This window comes from Arvicanthis niloticus, chromosome 1, assembly GCF_011762505.2.
Source record: "Arvicanthis niloticus isolate mArvNil1 chromosome 1, mArvNil1.pat.X, whole genome shotgun sequence".
NCBI lineage: Eukaryota > Metazoa > Chordata > Mammalia > Rodentia > Muridae > Arvicanthis > Arvicanthis niloticus.
Window position 1 is genome coordinate 166,921,767 of NC_047658.1, and position 25,283 is coordinate 166,947,049.

The 25,283-nt window shown below is 44.6% G+C and overlaps 1 protein-coding gene across 2 annotated transcripts in view; it reads left to right on the forward strand.

Moving 5' to 3' along the window:
• Grk5 (G protein-coupled receptor kinase 5) overlaps nucleotides 1–25,283 on the forward strand; it is a 168,924-nt gene that overhangs the window by 137,135 nt on the left and 6,506 nt on the right. For both annotated transcript variants that reach the window (XM_034524941.2, XM_076926284.1), the window contains exons 5-13: nucleotides 8,317–8,417; nucleotides 9,076–9,168; nucleotides 12,099–12,162; nucleotides 13,052–13,192; nucleotides 15,900–16,090; nucleotides 18,707–18,744; nucleotides 20,223–20,312; nucleotides 22,578–22,786; nucleotides 25,137–25,274. In XM_034524941.2, the coding sequence (XP_034380832.1) occupies nucleotides 8,317–8,417; nucleotides 9,076–9,168; nucleotides 12,099–12,162; nucleotides 13,052–13,192; nucleotides 15,900–16,090; nucleotides 18,707–18,744; nucleotides 20,223–20,312; nucleotides 22,578–22,786; nucleotides 25,137–25,274 (1,065 nt within the window). The remainder of the gene's footprint in view (nucleotides 1–8,316; nucleotides 8,418–9,075; nucleotides 9,169–12,098; nucleotides 12,163–13,051; nucleotides 13,193–15,899; nucleotides 16,091–18,706; nucleotides 18,745–20,222; nucleotides 20,313–22,577; nucleotides 22,787–25,136; nucleotides 25,275–25,283) is intronic.

Sequence of the window (25,283 nt, forward strand, 5' to 3'; positions counted from 1 at the left end):
ATTGAGTTATCTTTAAGTTATTGCGCTAAGTCCTGTGGCATGTATTCAGGATAGACCCTCGGGGAGCCAACTAGGCTTAGATCTGTGAATGATCACACAGTGTCTTTTACCTCTGTTTACTCTTGGCATAACAGGATCTTCAGCTGTCCTTAGTAGCTGTCACTACTCAAGAGTTCACCACTCAGAGAGTTACTAGAGTAGAGGCCACATGCTTGCATTTTGATGGAATTGTGGGCCTCATAGGGGATGTTGTTACTTCCAAACCAGAGTCAGAGTGTTTCCTATGTGCCACCCCAACCTGTGGGCCATGGGCACAGGTATGACTGATGGGGTGAAGAGTTCTGGTTGAATTCCTTTCATTTCATTTTAGAAGATTGCTGCTCCTCATTCATCATCAGTGTTCATAGATTAAAATCTTCACTGGAGTTGCCAGGCATGGTGACATATGTCTTTTAACAGCACAGAGACAGGTGAATCTCTACTGAGGCCAATCAGTGTCAGTGGCTATTTTAATAAGTGTTTTAAGTTTTTCTCTTAACCCAGCTAGCTCCCAAATAATTGAGACTGGACTATTATATTTATTTTGCAAGCTTTAAGGACACAACAACTGAGTATTACTCTATTTTATTCCTCTAGACTAATATGGTCCTTCTATCCAAAAATCCCTGATATACTTGCATTTTATGACTTTCTGTGCTTGAGATATTTTCTCATGGAATCTCCTGGACTCTCTTCCTGTGGCAATCCCCATTTCCCCTCTCTTTTCTCTTTTTCCCTCCCCTGGCTAGTGGAAGTCCTGCCTCATTATCTCTTTTTCTTGGCCATTAGTTGATCAGTTTTTATTGTCAAGTCAAAGAATAAATGGGGGAGCAGTGTTTACGCAAACCTGAAACAGAAGATACTTGGAATAAACATTACAGTCGCCAAGTCTGGATTGCAACAAGACATGGGAGCAGAGAAATCAGCGCTTGAACAGTACAAGGATAATCTTTACTACACAAAAACATTGTCTGCAAATCTGATCTATAGAGCAAGTTCCATGACAGCCAGGGCTACATAGAAAAACCCTGTCTCAAAAAACCCAAAAATAAACAAAAATATTGACTGGAAAAAAAAAAACATAGCATAGTTTCAGCTGGAAAGTAGCAAGGTATTATCTTGCAGTTGCTCACACACCCAACCCCACATGACATGCCATGGAGCTCAGTCAGACTCTGGGTCTTTGAGATCTTCATGAAATAGAGAGAAAGATGGCAGTTGGGATCATCTTCCTAGAGGACTGGAGACTACTGAGGCATGAACTAGGGCCTGGACAGATCTCTGGAGAAGAACCTATGAGACTGAGCATGAGCACTCTGTAGTATAGGCAAGTAAAAGTCCAGGTTTTGTCGGGGCTGAAGTTTCAAGAATGTGGGAAGTATCCTCTTTAAGAAAATGACAGCCGGGGCTGGTGAGATGGCTCAGTGGTTAAGAGCACTGACTGCTCTTCCAGAGGTCATGCGTTCAAATCCCAGCAACCACATAGTGGCTCACAACCATCTGTAGTGAGATCTGATGCCCTTTTGTGGGGTGTCTGAAGACAGCTACAATGTACTTACATATAATAAGTAAAAAACTTTAAAAAGAAAAGAAAAGAAAAGAAAAGAAAATGTCAGTATCTGTGTGTGGTGGTGCACACCTTAGTAACATGGAGGCTAAGGCAGCAGGAACATCACCATTAGTTTGAGGTCAGCCTGAGCTATAAGCAAGATCCTGTCTCATGGAGCTAGAGAGATGACTAAACTGTTAAGAACACTTGCTGCTCTTGCAGAGGTCCTGAATTTGATTCCCAGCACTCACATTTGGCTCACACCATCCTAACTCTAGATACAAGGATCTGGATGCCCTCTTCTGACTAGCACATCACACAAGCACATGGTGCACATACATACAAGCAGGCAAAACATTTATACACATAAAATAAATCTTAAAGAAAAGATTATGCCTCAGAGGAGAGGGAGGGCTGTAGGGAGGGAAGGAAGGAAGGAAGAAAAGAAGAAAGGAAGGGAGGGATGGAGGGAGGGAGGAAGGAAGGAAGGAAGGAACATCTTTCTAGGGGGCTAGAAAGATGGCTTAGAGTTTAAGAGCACTTGTTGCTTTTGCAGAGGTCCTGGGTTGGGTTCCCAATACCTAAATGGCAGGTTATAGCCATCTGTAACTCTAGTTCCAGAGCACCTAGCACTCTCCTCTGCTCCACAGGTACCAGGAATGCACCTGGTATACAAGAATATTGAAGGTAAAACATTCATAAAATAAAATTTATTTTTAAAAAGAGTACATCATGTACAAAAGTAAATACTGAAAATAAAACAAGAAATTAAAAAATTCCTAGAACCATCTCTGTTTACTGAAATTGTTTTGTTTTGTTTTAAAGAAATCTTGTTTTGTCCATTGAAAGTGGCATCCCTTTCCCATCTGTAATATTCTGTATTATTACCATATATTCTGTATATATTCTGTAGTATTGCTGCCTCAGAATAGCAAGTAGAGAGCCCCAAGCTTAAACTTTCTCTACTGCGGGTGCTTCTGATCCTGACTAGAGATCAGAAAAGATCAAAGGCATGATAAGCTTCCTAATGGAGGAAACTTATCTTTCTGGGCTTCCTCTGCATGGCTCTAAGACACATGACAGTGCTCAGGACCCATAGCTGAACTGCTGAGTTGACCCTAGGGACCCTAAGTAAGGAGATGGATTGTTCCTGCCATGAACTACTGGATTTGATTAGACCCAGTGTGGTGGGTACTTTACTCATAGCTATACTGATTTCTTTCTCCCCAGTGACCCAGAAAACAAAACCTTTCATTCTCCTTTGATCTGTTCTTGTTTGGGTCTTGTGGATTGTATCTCCTGCCTAGCCACAGACAGAGAGGAACTGCCCCAGACGGACTTGAGGGCAGGCGGCAGCAGCTCTAACACATGGCTCTAAGGTTTTGATTAAAAAGGTGAAAGAATGCCGTATTTTCTTCCTGTCAGACAGGACTTAAATCGGCCCTCAAGCAAGGAAATGCTCTCCATAGACTGCAGTCCAGTGACTTTCCCTTTGTCTTCTGGTTGTGGGTGGACAGCATGTACAGTTTTGAGCCAGGAGCCAGGTTGGAATAATTCCTCATCTTATGCTCCTACCACTTTCTGCTCTCCTCATCCAGTTCTTCAGGTCTAGAAAGTGACAAGGTGGTATCTTCCAGCTGCTCAGTGAGGAAATTATTAGAAAGCTGGAGGCAGGGACCTGCTCGCCCCAAATCATCAAATGAACCCATAAGAGACACAGTAGTACTTGGACTGGGTTGGAAAGTACCTAGACCCAAGAAATGTTTCCTAAAAACAGATCAGTATTCCCTAAACTTCACCTCCAAGTATCTGGCTGAAATTCACCCCGACCTTCCATTTAGTTCTGACAGAAAAAAGTAGCCCAGTTTGTTATTAAAGCAGTTGACCAGATGACCCCATGAGGATACTTCTGGTGTCCCAAGAGAGGATTCTTTTTTCCCAAAATGTGGTGTCAAACTTGGAACCTAGGACTTTGTAGGTACTAGGCAAGTACTCTTCCACTGAGTGACTCCTACCCCATGTAACATGTATGTGTACATACCATTATTTAGCAAGCATGTTCCTGTGTTCTGAACCTCACCCATTTGTTTCAGCAAGTAGAGTTGGATAGATTTCAGGTTTGGAATTAAGGTTCATCTGAATCAAGTGTCAAATTCACCATTTCCTGAATATTTAGTTTCTTGTGAAACGTATGGAATATGCCATTTTGGGAGACTGGAATGATACACTAACCTGCTTTCCCCCAGCTCTCTAAATTTTAGCATACATGTCTATGACCCTGGAGCCATGGATTCTGCTTTATACATCATCCTTTCCAAGAGCAGCAGAAGTATATGGGTAGGAAGCTCACAGAGAGGGCTCAGCACATGGTGGCTTCTGCTCAGCCAACAGCTGTCCAGCTAGCCCTTCCCCCTAATGCCCACAGTCACTGCCTCCAACCCTAGCTTCTGCTTAGGTGCCTAATTCCCACTCTTACCCCACTACTGCAGTCAGCCTTCCTATTAGCTAATGCAAATCTCCTCATGTCCAGGGGCATTCAGGATACAGTTGTGGGAGTGCCACTTCTTGTTTTTCTCTCCAAGGAGAAATGAGGAGCCCCCAAAACAGCTGCCTCCATTCTTGTCCAAAAGGTCAAACTACTCTTGTTTATAAGGAAGGGAAGCCCTAGCGACCCCTTTATTTCAGAGTCTTGCCTTTCTGCTGCTCTGCTTATCCTGAGAAAACTGGAAGATATTGCAAATAGTTTACTTAGGGAATGTCAGCTGCCCACATATGAAAATATACACATCATTAAGGCCTAAGTAGTTGTGTCTGGAGCTAGAGTGGACAGTCTCCTGGCCTGACCTTTTGTCTACCAGCAGAACCACTGCTAATGAGCACTGAACTCCTCAGGGGGATGTTTCCATATGTTGAAGTAAAATATATGCTGGATATTAGCTTTTTTGTATGCATGTATGTCTGTTCATATGCTCATGCATGTACTATATATGCATAATCTACCATGCCTCCTTTTCCAACGTCCATGGATCTCCTAACAGGGCTTGCTCTTCACAGCAAGTCACATTCTTACATACTACCTAGGAAAAAGCTTGGCATCGTTCATATCATGCTGCTGCTTAGGTATAGGCTCTCTAGCCAAAGTGGCAGGTTTTAAAACTTAGTTTTTAAATCTCAGCTGTGTGACCTTGGGCAAGTCACTTAACTTCTGAGCTTTTTTTTGCATCTGTAAAATAGGGATGCCAACAATAAAACTTGCCTTGAGAGAGTTATATAACATTACACTGTGCCTAGCCCCTATACCTGTTAAGGACGTGTTCGTCATGCAGCCACCATAAGGATAATGATCATGACCGTTACCATTGGGAGTTGGGGTTAAGTGGAAAGGTCCTAGCTGCTCCGTCCCCAAAATTTTCAGGCTTACTTCTGTTAAAGGTTAAGCACTGAAGGTTCAGTGACATCACAGGCAGGACTCTGGAGAGCCAAACATTATACAGTGCTGTTTTTGGGACACTGGGATGGGGAAAAGCTGTAACTTTACACATACACTCAGCCTCCAACCCACCCCCAATTAAGCATGTACTTATTCCAGATCTGTTTCTTTACCTACACAGCTTCAGGGTTCCCCAACTCTTCCATCCAATCAAACCACTACCTCAACCATTTCCTCTACACATTCCAAGGCCTGTTGTCCCTACATCATGCATGACTGACCACTAGTGACCACACTTGAGCATTGCATTGGCTGTGTTCCTAGTTGGCATGTTGAAGCCTAGGGTCACAGAATGGATGTCACAGGAGGTAATGACAAAAGGAAGGAAAGAGGCCTAGACGTAAATGAAGGGACAGGCCTTGTCAGGGACCTGCCCTGCTTCAGAAAGGAATGGTTTTTTTCTGCATGGCAGTGCCTAGGAAAACTCTTACATGATTTCTTTTTCTCTTTCTGACTGGAGAGGTATATTCTGGTAAACTTGGGCTTGGGGAACTGATAGGGTTCCCAAGAACAAGTAGAGGAAGCCTCAGGAAAAGTAATGGACAGAGCAGAAAAGTCAGTGAGAAGAACACAGGAGTGTGCCCAGGAGAGTGGCACACAGACCTGGCATCTTCTTTCTGAATCTTCTGGCAGGCCCAGGTTTCCAGTCTAGACCTGTCCTTTCTCATTGGCAAGACTTATTCCTTGGAGTCACTGGAAAGAGGAATTGGTCTGAATCACACAATCTCTTCATGTTGAAACAAAAGCTGAATTTAAACCCATAGTTTCTAAGCCAAGATATTATTATCTTTCTTATTCAAAGCCATTATTCTATGGCTGCCCTGCCAGGGCTCTTTGCTTGTAGGCAGCCAACCCCAAGTATAAGGATTGCCTGATATGTGCACAGATGGGTCACCTCAAAACTTATGCTGGTCCTTTTGTCCCTGAGAACCCTGTCTGTTGTCCTCGTCTACAGGTAAAGACTGAAGAGGGGTAAAGAGGCTTCAGGCTAGGTATTGTTTTGTCTCTGACTTCATCTTCTTAAATCTTCCCAGATGAACTTATAAGCTGGTGGCAGACCTTACAGTATCTTGCTTTCTATACTGGCAGAGCCTCCAAGGGCTGAGATTATACTGGGAGATGGAGGAGGGGAGCAGATGACCATCATTATTACTTTCAGTCAACTCTCAACCAAGCATAGTCCATCCTGGGTTCTTCTCTACCATTTCTTGGCTGGATGATCTTGGTAAAATTACTTAACCTTTCTGAACTTTCATATTCTGCAAGGTGGATGACATGATAGTTCCTACCTCACAAAGCCACAGTATAGATTAAATAATCTGTGTCAGAGGTTCCATTATTTATTTATTGAGCAGGGTTGGGTTTTAGTGTATATAAAACATTGCTATAGTTTTTTGTTTGGGGGGGGGTTGTTTTGGGTTTCTTTTCTTTCTTTCTTTTTTTTTTTGTTTTTTGTTTTTTGTTTTCCAATGTTAGCTCTATACGTAAATTTCATTTGTAAAGAAAGAAAAGTCAGGGGCTAAGAAAATTTAAAGGCCATCAAGTTCTAGTTTTAGTTCATTTTGTATATCATATGTAACCTAGGGACACTGAGACTTTTCTAATAGGGTGTCACCTTATGGTATGGCATTTGTTTATCTAATTACACTTGAGAATAACACTTGAGGTCAAGACCACACTGGTTCTATTTACATTTTCTCTCCCTCCCTTCCCATGTCAACTGTCAGTTGGGGTGATAAGGAATAAGCTGGGTGAAAAACAAATGGACCCTGGCAGAAGTACACACCTAGTACAGACAGTTTGGCAACTTGGGCCACTCCTGAGTGAAGCTAAAAAATGGCTTTCTTCTTCCCCACAGCTCCCACACTCGGCATCTATATGCTGCCTTTGCTGACTCACACTGTATCAAGACCATACCATCACCTCAATGATTGACACTTATGCAGTGTGCAGCCATCTACCATGCATACCTCCAGCAACCCGCCCCCAATTCCAAGTGACCTACCAGCCAACTGACTGCCTCATGAGGCAGATTTGCCTACAGATAATGGCTTGTCCTCCTATCTCACTGCCTATGGTTATTGGCTCTGAAGAGACTAAACTGCCAGAGGCCTCCAACCTGATTTATATGCTTCTTAGGGGGAAACTTTTAAAAATTCGTCAATGCTCAAAGTTCAAAGCAGACTTTAGCATCCCTGGAGCACCTCCCTCCTTCCAGAGAAAGAGATGTAACCACAGGCAAGGCAAGGTCAGAGGTTAAAAGCAGCACAAGTCCTGGCTGTGTTAAGTGCCAGCAGGACACTATAAACATTTCTGCAGAACACAGTTGTAGGTTCTTAGAACAGAGAAGAGGACAGAAATGGACCAGGCAGGGTGCACGTAAGGCAGAGGGAATTGCCATCACCTAAGACAGTTCATCATAGAAAATGTACTTCAGATGGAGCTTGGTGAAAATGGCTTTGCAGCTACACCACAGGCCATCTCCAGCAGAGTTAGAGCCTCTCCAGCCAACTGAGGAGGTAATCCTCAAGGAGGATGAGCCCACACAGAGGGCAGGGCTGGGAAAGAAGGAATGGATTTTAGCATTTGAAATCCTGAGGAATAGAAAGTGAACCACAACCTTTATTCAATAGTGGCTTGCCAGCTGCTACTACCCGTCCCATTTTCCCCAGGATCATTTCCCTGTAGGCACTGCCTAATGGACCTTAGCAAGTCTCCCAGCCCTATACTATAGCTGCATCTCTGTAACAGGGAGAGAAAGCATAATTTCATAATTCACATTACTTCTTTTGGATTTTCTCAAAAATTTCCCTCTAATTTATTAAAATCCCACCTTGACATTCACCTGGTGAGTCGAGTCCTGGGAGCAGCTGTCAAGAGTGAGTGGCAGGGAGGAGATGGGTGAAGCTGGGGAAAACAGACTTTGAGATGCTAAGTGACTTCCATAAAGTTACATGGCCAGAAAGTCTGAGTTCACTCACTGCCCATCTAGTCTAATAAACCAATTACTACCACACTGAACACTGTCCATGTATCCTACGCTAGGTGTGTGTGTGTGTGTGTGTGTGTGTGTGTGTGTGTGTGTGTGTAGGGGACAGGGGCAGACAGGTCAGATGACCACATGCAGGAATCTTTCTACCATCACCTGGTATTTTTGTCTTTTACTTTGCATCTATGGAGCAACTCCAGCCACCCTGTTCCTTCCTTCTCACTGATAACAATCATTTCCTTCTTTCAGTCCCCAGTCTTCATTGCCCAAATTGGACAGGACCTGGTCTCCCAGACAGAGAAGAAGCTCCTGCAGAGCCCCTGCAAAGAACTCTTCTCTGCTTGTGCTCAGTAAGTGTTCTACCATCATTCTTTGCCCACCTGGGCAAGAGCCCTGCCTACCTGGGCTCTATTTGGGCAGACTTCTAACTACCTGGGCTGACCCTTACCTACCTGGACAGACTCCCGCCTACATAGACAAATCATGGCTCCTTGGGCAGATGCCTATCTTCTTTGAAAGAGAGTGAGTTTGTTGGTTCCAGACCAAACCCAAAGCCTAGGTTTTGGAAACTGTATCTCATTCTGTCCTTTACCACCTTTCAATCTTAGCACCTCCACTAACTCAGCAAGTCTAGTCCCACTTCAGCTCATGGTGTCTTCTGAGAGTTGTTGTTCCTGAGTTCTAATTTAGTATAGTTCATCCCTGGGATTGTTGACTTAATCTTTGTGATTTAATGATTTATGTCCCCATTTGAGTATCCACTCCATACTCTCTGCTCTACTACAGGACCAGAAAGTCATGCTGGCCCATGGCAGGACTTATCAATACTTGCAAGGTCAATTCAATATAAGTAACCAATGCAGAGCAAACAGGCCTCTGGCCAGATGTGGAATATCCTTTGTAAGGCTTGGCTTCTCTGCAGTCTGAAGGCAGTAACCCACTAGACTCTGTCTAGCTCCTTCAAGATAGGAATTATAACATGTTCATCTTTCTGTTGCTCTGGGCTAGGTCTGTCCACGACTACTTGAAAGGAGACCCTTTCCATGAGTACTTGGACAGCATGTATTTTGACCGTTTTCTGCAGTGGAAATGGTTAGAAAGGTGAGTACTATGTGCTCTTCACATGAGTATGTGCAAGTGTGAGGTAGGGTACAGAATTCCTATGTATGATAATTCATATAGAGAAGATCAGATACCTTCCACAGATCCCTGGAAACAATGAAACTGATTATCCTTCTACTAAGATTTGGGGTATTCTAGGATTGGTATGTGCTTATGAAAGCAGGTTCTGGGTTGTGCCCATATACATATTATCCATGCTTCTTTGGTTCTCTGTCTTTCTCTATTAACCTCCCCCCTCCTCCTCTTCCTCTTTCCTCCTCCTCTTCTTCCTTTTCCTCCTCCTTCTTCTTCCTCCTTTTCCTCCTCCTCTTCTTCCTCTTCCTTCTCTTCTTCTTCCTCTTCTCTCTCCCTTCTCTCTCTCTCCCTCCCTCTTACACCCCTTCTGTCCCCCTGTTCTGAGATCAGATACTACACTTGTTAAATATATGTTGACTGTACAACCAGCCCTTAGTCCTATTTTTTTGCAACCTTCCCTAAAGAATGAATGGCTTTGTACATCAAACTCTGTATGCTTTGGGCATCTGTAAAAAATAATCAAGTTTTCCTCCCATCTCAGCAATAACACCTCTGAGACTGATTATTAATTAATAAATGCCTAAGCCATAAGCTTCGACTTGTTCTATGACTTGCTCTTGACTTACTATCATTTTTATTTTCACTGGAGTTCAGCTATGTGGCTGGTTTCCTCTTTCTATCTTCTTATGTCTGTCTCTTCAGAGTTCCTGAGGTGAATCTCCCCTTTACTCTATCCAGAACTCAGCTACCTGCTGGTTTATGTCCATCTCCTCAGTGTTCCTGGGGAAAATGTCCCCTTTATTCTAACCTGAGTTCAGCTTATGTGGCTGAACGTGTTTTATATATGACTCCTAAGTGTTCTGGGGCAAATCTCTCTTGTCCTGGACTATTTCTCAAAAATTTCTCTATCCCTGCCAATGTCCCACCTTCTATTTTCTGCTTCAACTCACTGGCCATAAGCTTTTTTTTAATTGATGGGTGATGCTTCTAAGAGATTCTGTTTACAGACACCTGATTGTAACCTGTAATTGCCCTCCAAAGTGGCCACCTCCAGATTCTAGCCCTTCCAGCTTGAGCCTTTCTTCTCCTGTGGTCTATATTGGTCTCATGTTTTTCTTCCCATTAGTGAGCAATGTGATATTCTTACTCTTTGTTTCCACCTCATTATGAGGGAGATTGGGCATCTATCTGTTTTTTTTGCTGCCTCAGTCTCTTCAAAATCTCTCATGGGCAGATGTAGCCTCTGTGTGACTGATGAGAAAGCAAGAGTCATGAATGGAACATGACTTGTCTTATCTCTCACTAGGCCAGTCAATGCTGAGGGGGTAGGTGAGGTGGGCACTGTCCAGAACCATTTCATGGTTTTGTCATTTTGAAGATCTGCAGAGCAGACCTGTTCTTTATTACAAATAATGACATCTACTACAAAAGCAACTTATCAGAAGCTTTGGCATGGGTACATTTGCCTTCTTGTTATTCCATTTTGCTGAAGATGAGAGGCCTAGAGAGGTTGATAAGTTGGCCTTAGGCTGTTGTGGGAGATATTTGGAAAGAAGGCGGCATGACTGGCTCCCGGCTGCCACCATGTTCCCTCCCTCACTAAAGCTGCATTGGCTGGCCAAGAGCGCTGGCCCAGGACCTATGATTCATTGGCTGCTGCCTCCACCAGTCAGCTCCATGGACTTCATGGCTCTAAGCATGGCCCTTGGGCAATTCTGCCACCCTCATAGTGCTCGGCTCAACCCCAGACAATAACCGCTATCCTTACAGTACCCAGTAGAAAGAAGACTCTTAATGCTTAAGATTATCCAGTGGATTTATATATTAGCAAATACTCATACACAAGATGCCCACACAATTAGAATTGTAACCCCAATTGCCTAACCTTGATATTTATAACTACCTTAGACTACTAGAGACACGCGGACATTCACGGACATCTTCTCCCCTCTCTCTCCTCTCCCTCGGTTCCCTCCTTCTCTCTACTCCTCGCTCTGCCTACCTCTACTACTGCCCAATCACCAGCTGTAGCCTTTATTTTACAAATTAAGGTGGGCAGAAGGTTCACAAAGTCACCTGTATACCGATTCACTCCTGTCTGCAGCCCCTCCTGGGAAAATGGAATTAGCATCAAAATACAAGACCAGCTATCCACACCTCTAGGCTACACAGCAAAGGCCTGTCAAAGGCCAGAATCTAAATACAAAGTCTTTCATTCAAGCCTTTGGTCCTCAGTCTACCCATTAGTCCAATTTTAATTGACTTTTGGCTTCGGCCACTGGCTTTCTTTTTATTTATCTGAACTGGCTTCATAAAGTGGATGTTTTGATTACTGCAAGTTAAGTATACACCCTTTGGAAGGTACTAAACTTGTAGAGCCAGTAAGGTAAGATTCTAGTTTAGGAATTCCCCACATCACTGATGGCAACCTATCTCTCCAGTTTTTCCTCCTCAATCATGACCTATTCACACTGTGCTATTGAAATATTAAGGGGATTTTTTCCCCTTCTAGCGTTAACCAAGAATTTCCTAGGAAATTGCAGGATAGTCATTTTTCTAGTAGAGGAGCCCTGTTTATTCTCAGTGTGTTGTACACATGGTTATGCCAGCATAACTGGGAAGTAGGAGACAGAAAATACCTGGGTTGGACTGAGCTCCTGACTCAATATAGTTAAGCACTGTAGGTTTATTCTTCCAAGCCTTCTTCCTGCTCTTCTTAGCCAGGGTGGCCCAGCCCCTAACTTCCTAGGAACCAGAGTCAGAGCATGGGTCTCTAGCATAGCCGCAGAAGAAGATATTCCATGCCCTGGGCTTGTTCCTTGACAACACTGTTTCTTATGGGTCTTAAATCTTAACTTCAGGAGACAAATATCAGATTCTTGATATTTTTCCAGACAACCAGTGACCAAAAACACTTTCCGGCAGTACCGAGTGCTGGGCAAAGGGGGCTTTGGAGAGGTGAGTGAGCATTGAAGGGGCGGGGCCTCTGCTCCCTTCTACACCCTGTAAGATCAGTAGTGCTTTCAGAAGGATCTTCTTGCTCTGTCCTGGCCCTCTGGCAGTAAAGAGGTAAAGTAAAGGTCTGGCCTGGTGCTGACACACTGTTGAGGGAGAAAAGAGAGTAACAGAGCCTTTGCTGCCCTGAACAGGCAGGTGAAGTGGAGGTTCTCTCCTACCAGCCTCAAGTGGGAGCTTCAAGAGAAGGATGGGTCATCACCTGGGTTGTGTTTGAGGAGAGAAACCCAAGGGCATGAGGGTTCTGAAAAACCTTGGCCAATGAGGAATCCAGGTGATACTCTTGGTGTATCTTATTACAGTAATTGAGATTTCACAAACACTCAATATTTGAGGCCAGCTTTGCTTTTATTTTAGAGCCAAGGAAAACTATTCAGAAAAGATTGGTGTTTTAGGCAAGGTCACACAGCCAGTAAAGAGCAGAAATAGTGCTAAACTCGCAATGCCTTCTCCCATTCCTTTACTGTAAAGTTAGGGTTCATAAGACTCTTCCTTCACTATCCCCCAAAACAAACTCAGCCAAAATTTCAGTTATACCTGATGGGGGTTAGGTAGCACCCAATCCCTCTAACTAGTCACCTGACTTCATGCTGTGGCCAGTTTGGTACCTTCAGGTCTTCTCAGGGAAGGAGGAATCATGTAGCTAGTTCTTAAGGGCAGAGTCCAAGCAGCACTGGGTATAGAGGTAGATATCCTGAACTACAATAACCACAAGGCAGACCTGCTGGCTTTGGCCCCACCAATTCCAGCTCTAGAAGCCTGACATCCTGGCCTTGGAGTTGGGTAGACCACTGTAGTATACTATGACCTGAGTATCTCCCTTCTACTTCAGGTCTGTGCCTGCCAGGTTCGGGCCACTGGTAAAATGTATGCTTGCAAACGCTTAGAGAAGAAGAGGATCAAAAAGAGGAAAGGAGAGTCCATGGCACTCAATGAAAAGCAGATTCTGGAGAAGGTCAACAGCCAGTTTGTGGTGAGTGTCCGAGGGTCCATCCACGGGCCCATCCTTCTGGTGACTGAGACTTTCTTGCCTTGTAAGTAGTAATGGTCTTCCAATATAACCCATCCCCACTTGTGAAACCTCTTCCTCTATGTCCACCTTATGAACTCCCAGTGAACAGAACATGGCAATTCTAGGTACAGACAGGATCTCTGTGATCTACAAATGCTCTTGGCTGGTTTCATTGTGGTAGAGACAATCATAGTGGAATATTCTAAAGAGGTGATATTTTGTGTGCCTCCTGATCAGTCTAAATTAGGTTCTGCCCATGTAACAAATTACCTCTAATTTTATGTAGTTACACACACACACACACACACACACACACACACACACACACACAGCCACGTCAAGTCTAGTTAGATTGAACCATCCTCTTCACTTACTGGCTACCCCAATCAAAGCCAGGGAAGAATGTTGGTAGATCTCCGCAGGGACTTCTCACTGCCTCAGCTGGACTGGCATTCCATGCTTCTACCTGTAGTTCACTGGTCACATTTAGTCATCTTAGGGACAAGGCTCCTATAGAGGAGGTTGGGGATCATGGAGGTGAATGGATATTTGGTAAACTCTAAATGTTTCTTCCTCATGTTGTTATAAAACTAATATTTTTATTTTCTGTGTGTGAATGTTTTGCCTGCATGTATATGTATGTGCACCACATACATGTAGAGGCCAGAACAGGGTATTGGATCCCCTGAATCTAGAGTTGTACACAGTTGTGAACTGCCATGTTGGTACAGGGAATTAAACCCAGGTCCTTTGAAAGAACAGCCTATGTTCTTAACTACTGAGCCATCTCTCCAGTCTTATAAAAACTAATGTATGGGAGAGGTAAAATTCAAATGACAGAAAAATACACAATGAAAACAAATACCTTCTTCTTTGAGTAGTTATTCCAGTCATGTTTTATTCATATAAATGCTTTATTATTTTTATGTAACAGGACAATCCTATACATGTTACACTATGATGATTTTTACCCTGAAGTTGTTGATTTTTTTCCTCCTCTGTTTAGACCTACAGCTTAACTCTTGCCATTTTTTAAAAAAGCTATTCATAACTTTTCTGTATAGCCCATCCCCACAGACTGAAATTGTTTCTCATTTGTGAACCTCAACCAACCATGCTGTGATATGTACTTTCAAACATTTTCCGGTGCACTTCTGTGAAGGTAGCCAGGGTCTAGATTCATAGCAGAGGAAGAGCTATGCACACTATCTGAAAGTTGTTCCCAACTGGCTTACCCTAGTTAAACTGTGTGACAAGGGAGGGATGCCATCATTAACCTTTGGTCATTTCTCAGAGGAGGAGGATTTTATGACGTGATGCTCAAACAGGACAGAGGTCTTGGTCTCTGGGTCTCATTCTAGGCTGTCTCAGCTGCCATCCTTGTCCTTAGGGGGAGCAGAGAATTCAGTGGTACTTGAAGGAGGACTTAGATAAAACTGGCATCAGCCTGGTTTGACCTGGGCTATTTTGACTTTGGGTTGTGCCTACTAGATGTGCCTACTGGAGCCCTCATCTATAAAGGGAGTGCTGGTGGGTCCTGCTAAGAAAAGCATTGTATGTCTGACAAGTCTAGGCTGGCACAAGGTCTTCAAGGTCTGTTAATTTTGATGGCTAGACCTTCCTTAAGTGAGGTCTATCTACTACCCTTGATAAGAGAGTTACCACAGTGACACTAGGTATCAGCTTTTGTCACTTGGCACCAGCTTTTGTCACTATAAGAAAATACCTGTGACATTTAACTAATAAAAAGAACAGATTTATTTTGGCTCCCAATTCTGGAGGTTCCCATCTAACATCAAGTATTAGTCAGGTCTCATAGTCACCTTCAAGGACACGCCCAGTGACCTAAGGTTCTTCAGTAGGGTCCTCTCACCTCCTAATAGCACCATCCTGAGTACCAGTCCTTTAACATGTGGACCCTCAGAGGACACTTGTACAAACCATGACACACCTTCCAGACCCTTCCTGGGGCTTACATGGGCAGGTGTGGAAGGAAGAGGATCAGCTCCAGCAGTTGGTAGTAGAACCCAGTCAGTGCCTGTGAGCTCATACCACCTCTGCTACCAATTTGTCTCCTTTCCTCAGAAATAACTTCTGTTCTCCCTGATGCTTACATCCAAGTTTAATGGCCTTTCTATCTCCATCCTGGCCACCAGTGGCCAGATTTCATTTGTGCAAACTCCCAAAGTGGAAACTGCAGCATAGTGTAAGTTGCCTCAGTCCAGCAACACCTGCCTCACCCACTGCACCTTGGGAATCAGGAGTCTACCAGTTACATGTCCATTGACATGTCCTGCATAGAGTTTTGCAAGACTGTTTTATTCCCAGACTCCTCACTGCCCTTCCTTCAGCATGAAGGGCCACTCTGCTTTGCCTTCCTTTTCTAGTATGGGAGCTCCCTGGTAGACTTTCTGGCAGGACAGGGTTCTATCTGCCCATGTCCCCTTCAGCCCTTTACTTTGAGCCACTTATCAGAAGATCTGTGCATGGGATCTTCACTGGGTATGAGAGAAAGCAGGCAGGATCACTGAGAGGAGGTGTAGGCACAGGGTATGAGCTGCTTCGTACCCTCCACTCCCCTACCTCCTAACTTTATTGATCCCAGGGAAGGGGATATTTAGTCAGTGACTGTTGCTATGACCTCGCCATACTGCTCTTGTGTTCCCAGGTCAACCTGGCCTATGCCTATGAGACCAAAGATGCACTGTGCCTGGTTCTGACCATTATGAATGGGGGTGACCTGAAGTTTCACATCTACAACATGGGGAATCCTGGCTTTGAGGAAGAGCGAGCCTTGTTTTATGCAGCTGAGATCCTCTGTGGCCTAGAAGATTTACACCGTGAGAACACTGTCTATAGGTGAGCAGTGCCCCCAGAGGCTGGCTGGGCCCCTGCATCCTTCCCCCAGTATCCTAGGGTTCCCAGGAACCCAGCCAGTGAGATGGACCATTCTCCTTATGGTGTCTCTGGCTAATGATTAGAGAAGCCAACCTTGTAAAATGATATTCTCCAAATTCCTCCTCCAAGGAGAGGATGTATCACTGCCACCCTGTCATCCTGTACCCAGGGATACTCAGTGGATCCTGGTGGCTACTATCTGGACTCAGTCCCTGGGAAATGCGGGTAGATTCACTGTCCAAGGGCATCGAATTGCCACATATCCTGCCATAGCCCATCCTGGGCCTGCTCTAACCTTCACCTTCCTCCCCTCTCAATACTGCTATGGCTTGGGCTCTATAGAACACCATACCAAAATGCTTCTCACAGTGAGCACGGCTTCATGATATCCTCATAGTGCAGAGGGACTCTGTAGCCCCTCCTGAACTTTAAAAAGGTTTTATTTTTATTTTTTTAAACTTACATATGTGTGTGTTTGTGGGTTGTCTGCATTCGTGCCTGCTAAGTCTAGAAGGGGCAGTGGCTCCCCTGGAGCTGGGATCACAGGTAATTGTAAACTACCTTGATATGGTGCTGGGAACCAAACTCTGGTTCTCTGGAAGAGTATTAAGTGCTCTTAACCACTGAGCCATCTCTCCTGCCTCCCCTACTGCATTTTGAATGAATATTGTATTACTCCCTTATGTGTTCAGGAGAAGAGGCTGATATTTTGATATTGGTTAGTTACATCACATTTTTCAAGGGACCCATTCGGATATAATTGTTGTAGCAAATTGATTTCCACCATCATCTGTTTAAAAAAAAAAAAAAACTGTGATAAGTACCTGACTGATGTTATTAGGAATTCTACACTGGCCACTGTCAGCATATGGGACCCTGTCAGTCCTCACAGACCCTCAGGCACCTATAGTCAGTTGACTTTACATGAATTTCTGGGTAAAGATTATCTTGGTACCCAACAGATTTTACAAATGAATGCTCTCCATGGCTCTTACTCCAAACTCTAGTCCCAGTGCTTCTGGGATTTGTTTTTTATTTTTGTAATTGAAGTAAGAAGTTAGAAGATTTCCCCTAAGGGTTGAAAACAAAGAACCTCCTTCCTTGTCTTTACTTAAAAGAAAGTGTGTTGTAGTCAGTTGGGCAACCCTGGAGTTCCAAATTCCCTTTTTCTAGGGCAGCCCTAAGACCTAAGGCAGTGGTTTTCAACTTTTCTAATGCTTTTACCCTTTAATACTGTTTGTCATGTAGTAACCCCCCAATCATTATTTATTATTATTATTATTATTATTATTGTTGTTGTTGTTGTTGTTGTTTTATTGTTGTTGTTATTATTATTTTCATTGCTATCATTATTATTTTTATTGCTACTTCATATCTGTAATTTTGCTACTGTTATGAATTGTAATATAAACATCTGTGTTTTCTGATGGTATTAAGCAACCCCTGTGAAAGGGTCATTATCTACCACCCCAAAGCGGGTTGAGACTCACAGGTTGAGAACCACTGACCTAAGTATTTTTTCTTGTTCTGACCTCCTGCTCTGGATTGTCTATGAATTTGATCCTGTCTAGTGGTCTCTGACAAGCTGTGGTTTCCAACACATGGCCACTGGTGTCTTGGGTTGAAAGTTCTTGTCCTTACTTATAATTACTAGCACATCAAAAGAAACCCATGTAAATAATAAAAATCAGCAAAAATCGTTTGTAATTTTAAAAGGATACGCAAATACCCACCTCGTTTGGTGAGAATGCCCAGGATTTGGGTACATGAACCACCCACAAGGAGACCTGCCATCAGGTAAACAAAGCTGGCTGGTGCAGAGCTGGAGCCTCCATCCAGATGCCAGTATTGTCATCCCTGGGATGTAAAAACATGGTACATATCCCAATCTAAGCTGCTCCTTTACCCAGCTTTTACTGGGAAATCCAGCATCTTCTGCCTGTTCTCTCTGTTAAGGCAAAGGTTCCCCTTTATGAGTAAGATTCTGTCACTGAAGAAAGGAGACATTGGGGACAAGGAGAAGCAGCCCCACTGCACTGGTAGCTGTGTTTTCTGTCTGAGCTGCGTCCCAGGCTTTAACACAGCTGGACTTAGATATGCCAGCTTCCTGAGACTCCATCCATAGGAGTCTTTCCTCTAGCCCATCTTCACCTTACAGCTTTCTTCCCAATGGTAGAACTGATGCCCTGGGCTTTGTGGCTTCTGTTTCCAGGACCTGCTCTGTCCACAGGGTATTCTGTGATGTCTGGTCTTCCTAGCTCTCCAGGAAGTCCCTGACCATACTAGCCAGTGTCCTCTGCCCCATGAACCACTTGTGTGAGGACAAGCACTAGAATTGGCCTTTACTAACCTCATAGCCAATGGCACACCTCGGCATTTATGTTAAATTACTTGGAGGAGAAAAATGAGCTCACAGTGGTCTTGACCGAGAGAGACCAGACTACCTCAGTCCAGAGGTAGGAAGCAGATATCTTGTGATACCTAGGCCTGACTGGCACCAGAAGGTCAACCCAGATGTAGTTTGTCTTTGCTGCCTGGAATGGCCATATTCAGATGCCTGTTGTTTTCATCTTGCAGAGATCTAAAACCCGAAAACATCTTGCTGGATGATTATGGTAAGTCAGGGGCTGGAAAATGGGTTCTTTTTCTGTTTGAGTATCTGAGGCTAGTGATCTAAGATACCCAGAGCAAGGTTTTGCAGAGACTCTTAGGAATGGAGGGAGTTGGGCCAGGACCATGGGAAGGGATGAGGCTCATGGGGCAGAGGATCCACTCCTGTACCTTACTCTTGGGCCTAAGGGGGGCTCCTACTTCTTTTAGCAGAGTAGCTCAGTTGGCTGTGGCATCAGAGCCAGTGTCAGCACTGAACATCCATGCTCCTTGTCTTAGTCCTTGTTCTGTTTGTAAGGCAGAGACCTCAGGACTGTCCTAGCCACTATGGAGAGTATACATACATACATACATGGTAAGGGTACTACATGATGGCCCAATGAAAACAGCCTGTTGACTTTAGCTAGCTGTAAACATCATTATCTGTATAATATCATTTTACTTGCTTTTGGGTATTAACATGTGGGAAGCAGCCCCTCACACCTATAGAGTAGTTTTCTCATGTACCTGACTACTTCTTCCCATCTCCATAGAAGGGGAGATGGCATCCAAGTGTCTATCTTGCATATAATAAGCCTGATGGCTCAGAGAAACCAGCCTGGTAGTAACACTACCAAGTCTTCTGCATATTCTTAGGACACACAGCATATTCACCCACAATTGGTGACCTAAAGAGAGCTGTGTGTGGAGGAATGGGAAGCACAGGGTCCTCTGGGAGGTCCAGGCTACAGTGTGTTCCGTTAACTACTCACACTGAAGCCCTCCCTACAAGGAGCAGTCCACAGCTGGTACTCATATACTATCTTTTCTGTCAGATACCACAGAACTGGAGGCCATCTAAGCCACTCAGGCCTGATAGACATTTATAGACAAAGGCATGTGTTCCTTCCTGAGTATGAAATGTAGCCATCACCCTACGTAGAAGGTGTGATGGAGACAGAAGTAGAATTCTCAGTGTGATGCTGTCTGGGTCTTGGGGAACAGACTCTGAGCTCAGATTCTAGACCAGGCACCACCCTTCTCATTTCTCCATCTCTTTGAAGGGGAAAAAACAAACCACCTCCAAAGACCAATCAGGGAGGCAGGGAGTGGCTTCCCAAATTGCTTTACAATTTTTTCCCCTTAAGCAAATTGTTGCAAAATGTCAAGAACCTCATATTTTTCCTGTGAAGCAATCATTGAAACAGCCAGGACATTTTAAACTCTGTGACCTCAGCCTTTCTGGAAGCTCATTGGAGCATTAAATGTGGCAAGTCGGCCAGTGGCCAGCCTTGCCCAAGCATCTTTCTGCATCTTTATTAATATTCCCCTCATTTTATGCAATTTCTACACATCTTGCTTGCACTATTTTGGGGTTACATGGTTACCCTGAGAGAGCAGACTGATGTCACATCTTCATTGGACAGAAGCCTGGAAAGTCTGTGGCCCTGACCAGGGTGTCCACATGACCACAGGAACCCATTAACCCTGCTGTCCCCAACAGGCCACATCAGGATCTCAGACCTGGGATTGGCTGTGAAGATCCCTGAGGGAGACCTTATCCGTGGCCGGGTAGGCACTGTTGGCTACATGGGTGAGTACCTTGTGCTTATCACACTTATCCTCAAGGGCATCCATTCCTAAATCCCCCATCTCTGTTTTGCTGGTCAGAATTGCTGTGCTGATCTTCCACAGAAATGCCTGGTGGGAGACTCAATTAGGTAGACTGGTACACTAGGACTAAAGGTGTTGTTTAAACTGAGTTCTTTGTAGCCCCAACCACAAGCCAACCTAGGTCTCAAAAACAAGCCATCCTGAGAGTTTGGTGACCAGAGCCTGGCACTAGCATTTCTAGGGGAGCCCTTATTGCAGTAGGACCTACTTGGATGAAGTGTCATCCTTTTTGAAAAGACTCCTGAGAAGACCCCAGGGGGTGTAGGAGTCCTCTTAAAGTTCTAGACTCAGTCCCAATTGTGCTCCGCCCAGGCTCGCACCCGCAGGTAATGTGCAGCATTCAGTACATTATCTCTGGTTCTTGAGGGCCCAGACAGCAAAACACTTGGCAACCTGTGGGATATGTGTATATGTGACTATGAGAATTCTGATAGTTAGATCTCATAGATCTGAGAGAGATATATAAAGAATAGATGGATGGGTGTTGGGTTCATAGCACAAAGGTTCTTGCACCCACAGATCTACAGAGAAACCAGGAATGTTCAACACATAGTATTGTCTTTTCAGTGGGAAAGATGAAAAACCTGTTCTTCCATCCAAAAAGCAGAGAATTAGAAGTGATTAAGAGCCTGGTCATCTGTATTATCTGTTGAGCCAGGCCATATCAAGCTCCTACAACTAGAACTGGAGGTAGCTAGAAATCTAAATGACTCTTAGAGCCAGAAGCTCCCCACAAGCTCCCACAACCAGGATTAGAAGTCGGTAATACCTTTAATCCCAGCACTTGGGAGGCAGAGACAGGCGGATTTCTGAGTTCGAGGTCAGCCTGGTCTACTGAGTGAGTTCCAGGACAGCCAAGGCTATACAGAGAAACCCTGTCTCAACTCCCCCCCCCCCCCAAAAAAAGAGAAGTTGCTAATAAACCCAAATGACCTCTATATTATATGTTTGACTGAGACCAGGCCAGACGCTTAGGCCCTTAAGCTAGTACAGGTAGCCTATCTCTAGAACCTATCTCTTTGGAAGAAATTACACTACCCTGAGTTGAGTTTCCATGTAATTATGCTTTCTTGTGCACTGATTGTATTACCCAGGAAACTGTTTTCCAAAATAAATACATTGGGAATTAAGCACTTGTTATTAGACTACTGAAGTCTGATCCAGGTTGATGAAGTCCATCTGTACCAGGTTTTCATTCTTATCTGTAAACATGGTTCACTTCCCTCATGACACCAGTAAGGACCCTCTCAGATGGGGGATGGATGAATGGATGATGCATAAATAGATGGTAGATATATGGATCATGGAAGGACAGATGGGTAGACATACAGATACAGGTACATCTGTCCATGTACCTGCATGGAAATACACTTACACATTTGCATTGCTCTCCTTTGGACACAGTGCACTGTCATGTGTCCACTGATGTATATCATGTGTACATGCTTTTCACTCTAGATGGCCTTAAGATATGTAGCAGTCTCTTTTGTACACCTGTGAGTCATTTTGTCAAAGTTGTAGTGAAGATACAATAAGAGATTTTATTTTATGTATATGGGTGTTGTGCCTGCATGTATGTCTGTGTACCCTGTGTGTACTTAGTGCCCACAGAGGCCAGAAGAGTGTTGGATCTCCTGAAACTGAAGTCACCTGCCATGTGGGTACTGGGAATTAAACCCAGGTTCCCTAAAACAGCAGCCAGTTTATAATGCTAGCCATTGAGCCTTCTCTTCCACCTTGGCCCCCAAAAGATGATTCAAAGTCCATGTAGATTGAATTTAATCTTTAATTGATGGGCACTCTTCTTCACTGAAATAAATATGTATACAATATAACCTGTGCTGGGGAACCATGCCTGTCACTGGGGACAAAGCAATGAAAGCTATATTGTGTGTTTTGTCTGAGGAGATATGTCCGGCCACCATAGAGTTCTGAAGCCACTGTCATAATTGGCCATAATGAAGCACCATTAGGGAAGGCTTTCTCTGGACAAAGTGGTGTTTACACACCTGCTGGGTTGTAGTTGGAGGTTGGAAGGAAGTAGCTCCAGCTTAAAACTCCAGTTTTTCTGTGAGAGTGCTACACCCTTGAGTACTGCTGAGATGAGGAACAGCACTAGACTGTGTACTTAGGCTACATTGTGCTGCTAGCTGTCCACCACTCTCTCCCCTCCTTTTGTCCTCAGCCCCAGAAGTTCTGAACAACCAGCGATATGGCCTGAGCCCTGACTACTGGGGCCTGGGCTGCCTCATCTATGAGATGATCGAGGGCCAATCACCATTTCGAGGCCGCAAGGAGAAGGTGAAGCGGGAAGAGGTGGATCGCCGGGTGCTGGAGACTGAGGAGGTGTATTCCCCCAAGTTCTCTGAAGAGGCCAAGTCCATCTGCAACATGGTAAGCCAGATGCTGCTCGGAGGCTGCTGCCCAGTGGTGGCTCCAGCCTCTGCCTAGAACACCTGGCATATTGGACAGGATACCCCATGAATCAAGGAATAGGGGTTTAGGTAAACACCCATGAAGGTGTGTAGCTTTGTGGAAAAGTCAGCAGAGAATAAAGATGATAGCCCAAGTTGGTTCACAAGCAAGTTCCTGCCCTTGAACTTGGCCTCCTATTCCTTCCGCTCTGGATTCTAGACAATGGACCGGAGGCAAGGATTGCAAGGCAGGTGTTGATGTCCTTGGAGTTGTTGAACATATTCTCAGTTTTCTATCCATTATGTGGAACAGTGGTCCCAGCTTCAAGTTCTGTATGGCAGCATCTGTAGATGGGCAGGACCTTCAAGTGAGGAGATTAGAATGACTGGAGTATGTTGGGGCCAGGTGTGGATACTGGACAGTTAGTGACGAAGGAGTGGTGGGGGCTATAAGGTCCCCTCAGCCAAGGTGGACACTGTTCCATAACTGGTCCTTAGGCCCTTCCTTGAATTTGGTACTTCCTGTTCCTGCCTGGCTCTCAGTCTCCTAAGACTTCCTAAGAGGAAGATGCCCTCTGATGCTAACCATGTGGGACAGAAAGGATGTGGCAAAGTACCTTCCTCTAGAGCCGTACTACATCCTGAGCAGCAGAGAAGCCTGGCCTGAAAGGGGCGTCTCCTCTTATTCCTGAGTCCCCAAGTAGCCCTGGGGCAGGTTCAAGTGAAGGAGGCATCACAGTCTTAGGTCACGGTCAGGAGTTCCAAGAAGCCAATCTCAAGAAACATCAACAGGGACATGGACATACTGAGAGAATGAGGCAAACATGACCTCTACTTCTAACCACTATCACCACCACTCCACCTCCCCACAAAACTCCATTTCAACCCCAGGTTTTGTTAACTGTCGCTCTTGCTGTAATCAGGACCAAAGCTGTCCCTCTCCTGCCCCCTTGTGGCCACTTAGGGAAATGTGTTGGCTGAAAAGTGCCAAATGATCGTACACATGGAAGTACCACCAGAAACCTCAAGCCTTGCTCTGTCTTCTCTAGGGGTATTGGATTCTGGTCTGGACTTTATCCTCTTGTAATCCACAGCATCTCAGGCTGGCCACTCTGCTCTTATTCCTTTATCAGATGCTGACTCAGGCTACTGCAATACCTGACCTATAAACCACAGAGGCAGCTACACAAACAGCGGGGAACTTGTTCTCCATTCCATCTTGGCAGCCATGCCCCTTGAGGTATAGAAGTCCACACATCCAACTTCCCTGTCCCTTGGATCTAATCCTGAATCTGAGGCCCCTGCTGAGTCCTATCTCTATACCTTCTCCATGCTCCCTTGTGTCCTTCACCATTTGAATCTCCCAGTCATTACAGATCATGGTCCTCCACATACAGGGAGCCTACTCTGCCTTCCCCCACTGCACCTACACCTTCTCTCATGGCAGTGTGCACCTGATATCGTCCTTGACACCATGTAGGTGGATGTTCTGTTCACCTGTGTGACATATTTTAGAAATAGACAAATGTTAACAACCAAGCTTTTCAAATGAAGAGCTATTATACTAAAACTCTGATTTTCTAACAGTTCTTTTGGAAAGCAAAGTCTTGTTTGGATGCCATTCCTTCCTGGTAGAAGCTGATAAGCAACCCAGCCCTGCCTCTCATCTTTTTTTTTTTTTTTTTTTTTTTTTTTTTTTTTTTTTTTAAATTTTACTCTTGATCATCCTCCCAGTCTGCCAGCACTGTGGGTTCTAGAGGCTGCATTGACAGGCTCAGCTGCTGCACAACCTTGCTTCTGTGGTGTTTCTTGGAATGGATAGAGCATGGCCCAGTTACTTATATCTAGAGTAGAGAAACTTGGGGGTGGAGAGATGGCTCAGCAGGTAAAGCATTTTTTTTAATGCAAGCCTGCTCACCTAAATTCAAGTCCTGGAGCCTCTGTGACAGTTAGAGAGACAAAGCTGACTCCACAAAGTTGTCCTCTGATCTCCATACACATGCTGTGGCACATACATCCACACACAACAAGTAAATATTATAAAACAAAATAAAATAGAGAAGAGAAGCCCAGATGTAGGCACTAACCTGAGCCACCAGCCTGATAGTGTACACAGGGCAACTGAAAGCATGACAAAGATATGATCTGGTCCTTTTCTTCCTGATACTTCAGTTCTTCTAACTGGGGAGACATCCCTTTCTAGACTGTGAGTTTTAGGAGTTGGCACAGGGGAGGCAAGAGCTACAGTCACAGATGTTCCTTTGTCCTTCTGGCCTATGGGCAGATGGAAAGGTCCAATCATATGGCCTCACAGGACTCTCTTGTCACAGCTGCTCACCAAAGACTCGAAGCAGAGGCTGGGCTGCCAGGAGGAGGGGGCTGCAGAGGTCAAGAGGCACCCCTTCTTCAGGAACATGAACTTTAAGCGCCTGGAGGCTGGGATGTTGGACCCTCCCTTTGTTCCAGATGTAAGTAGC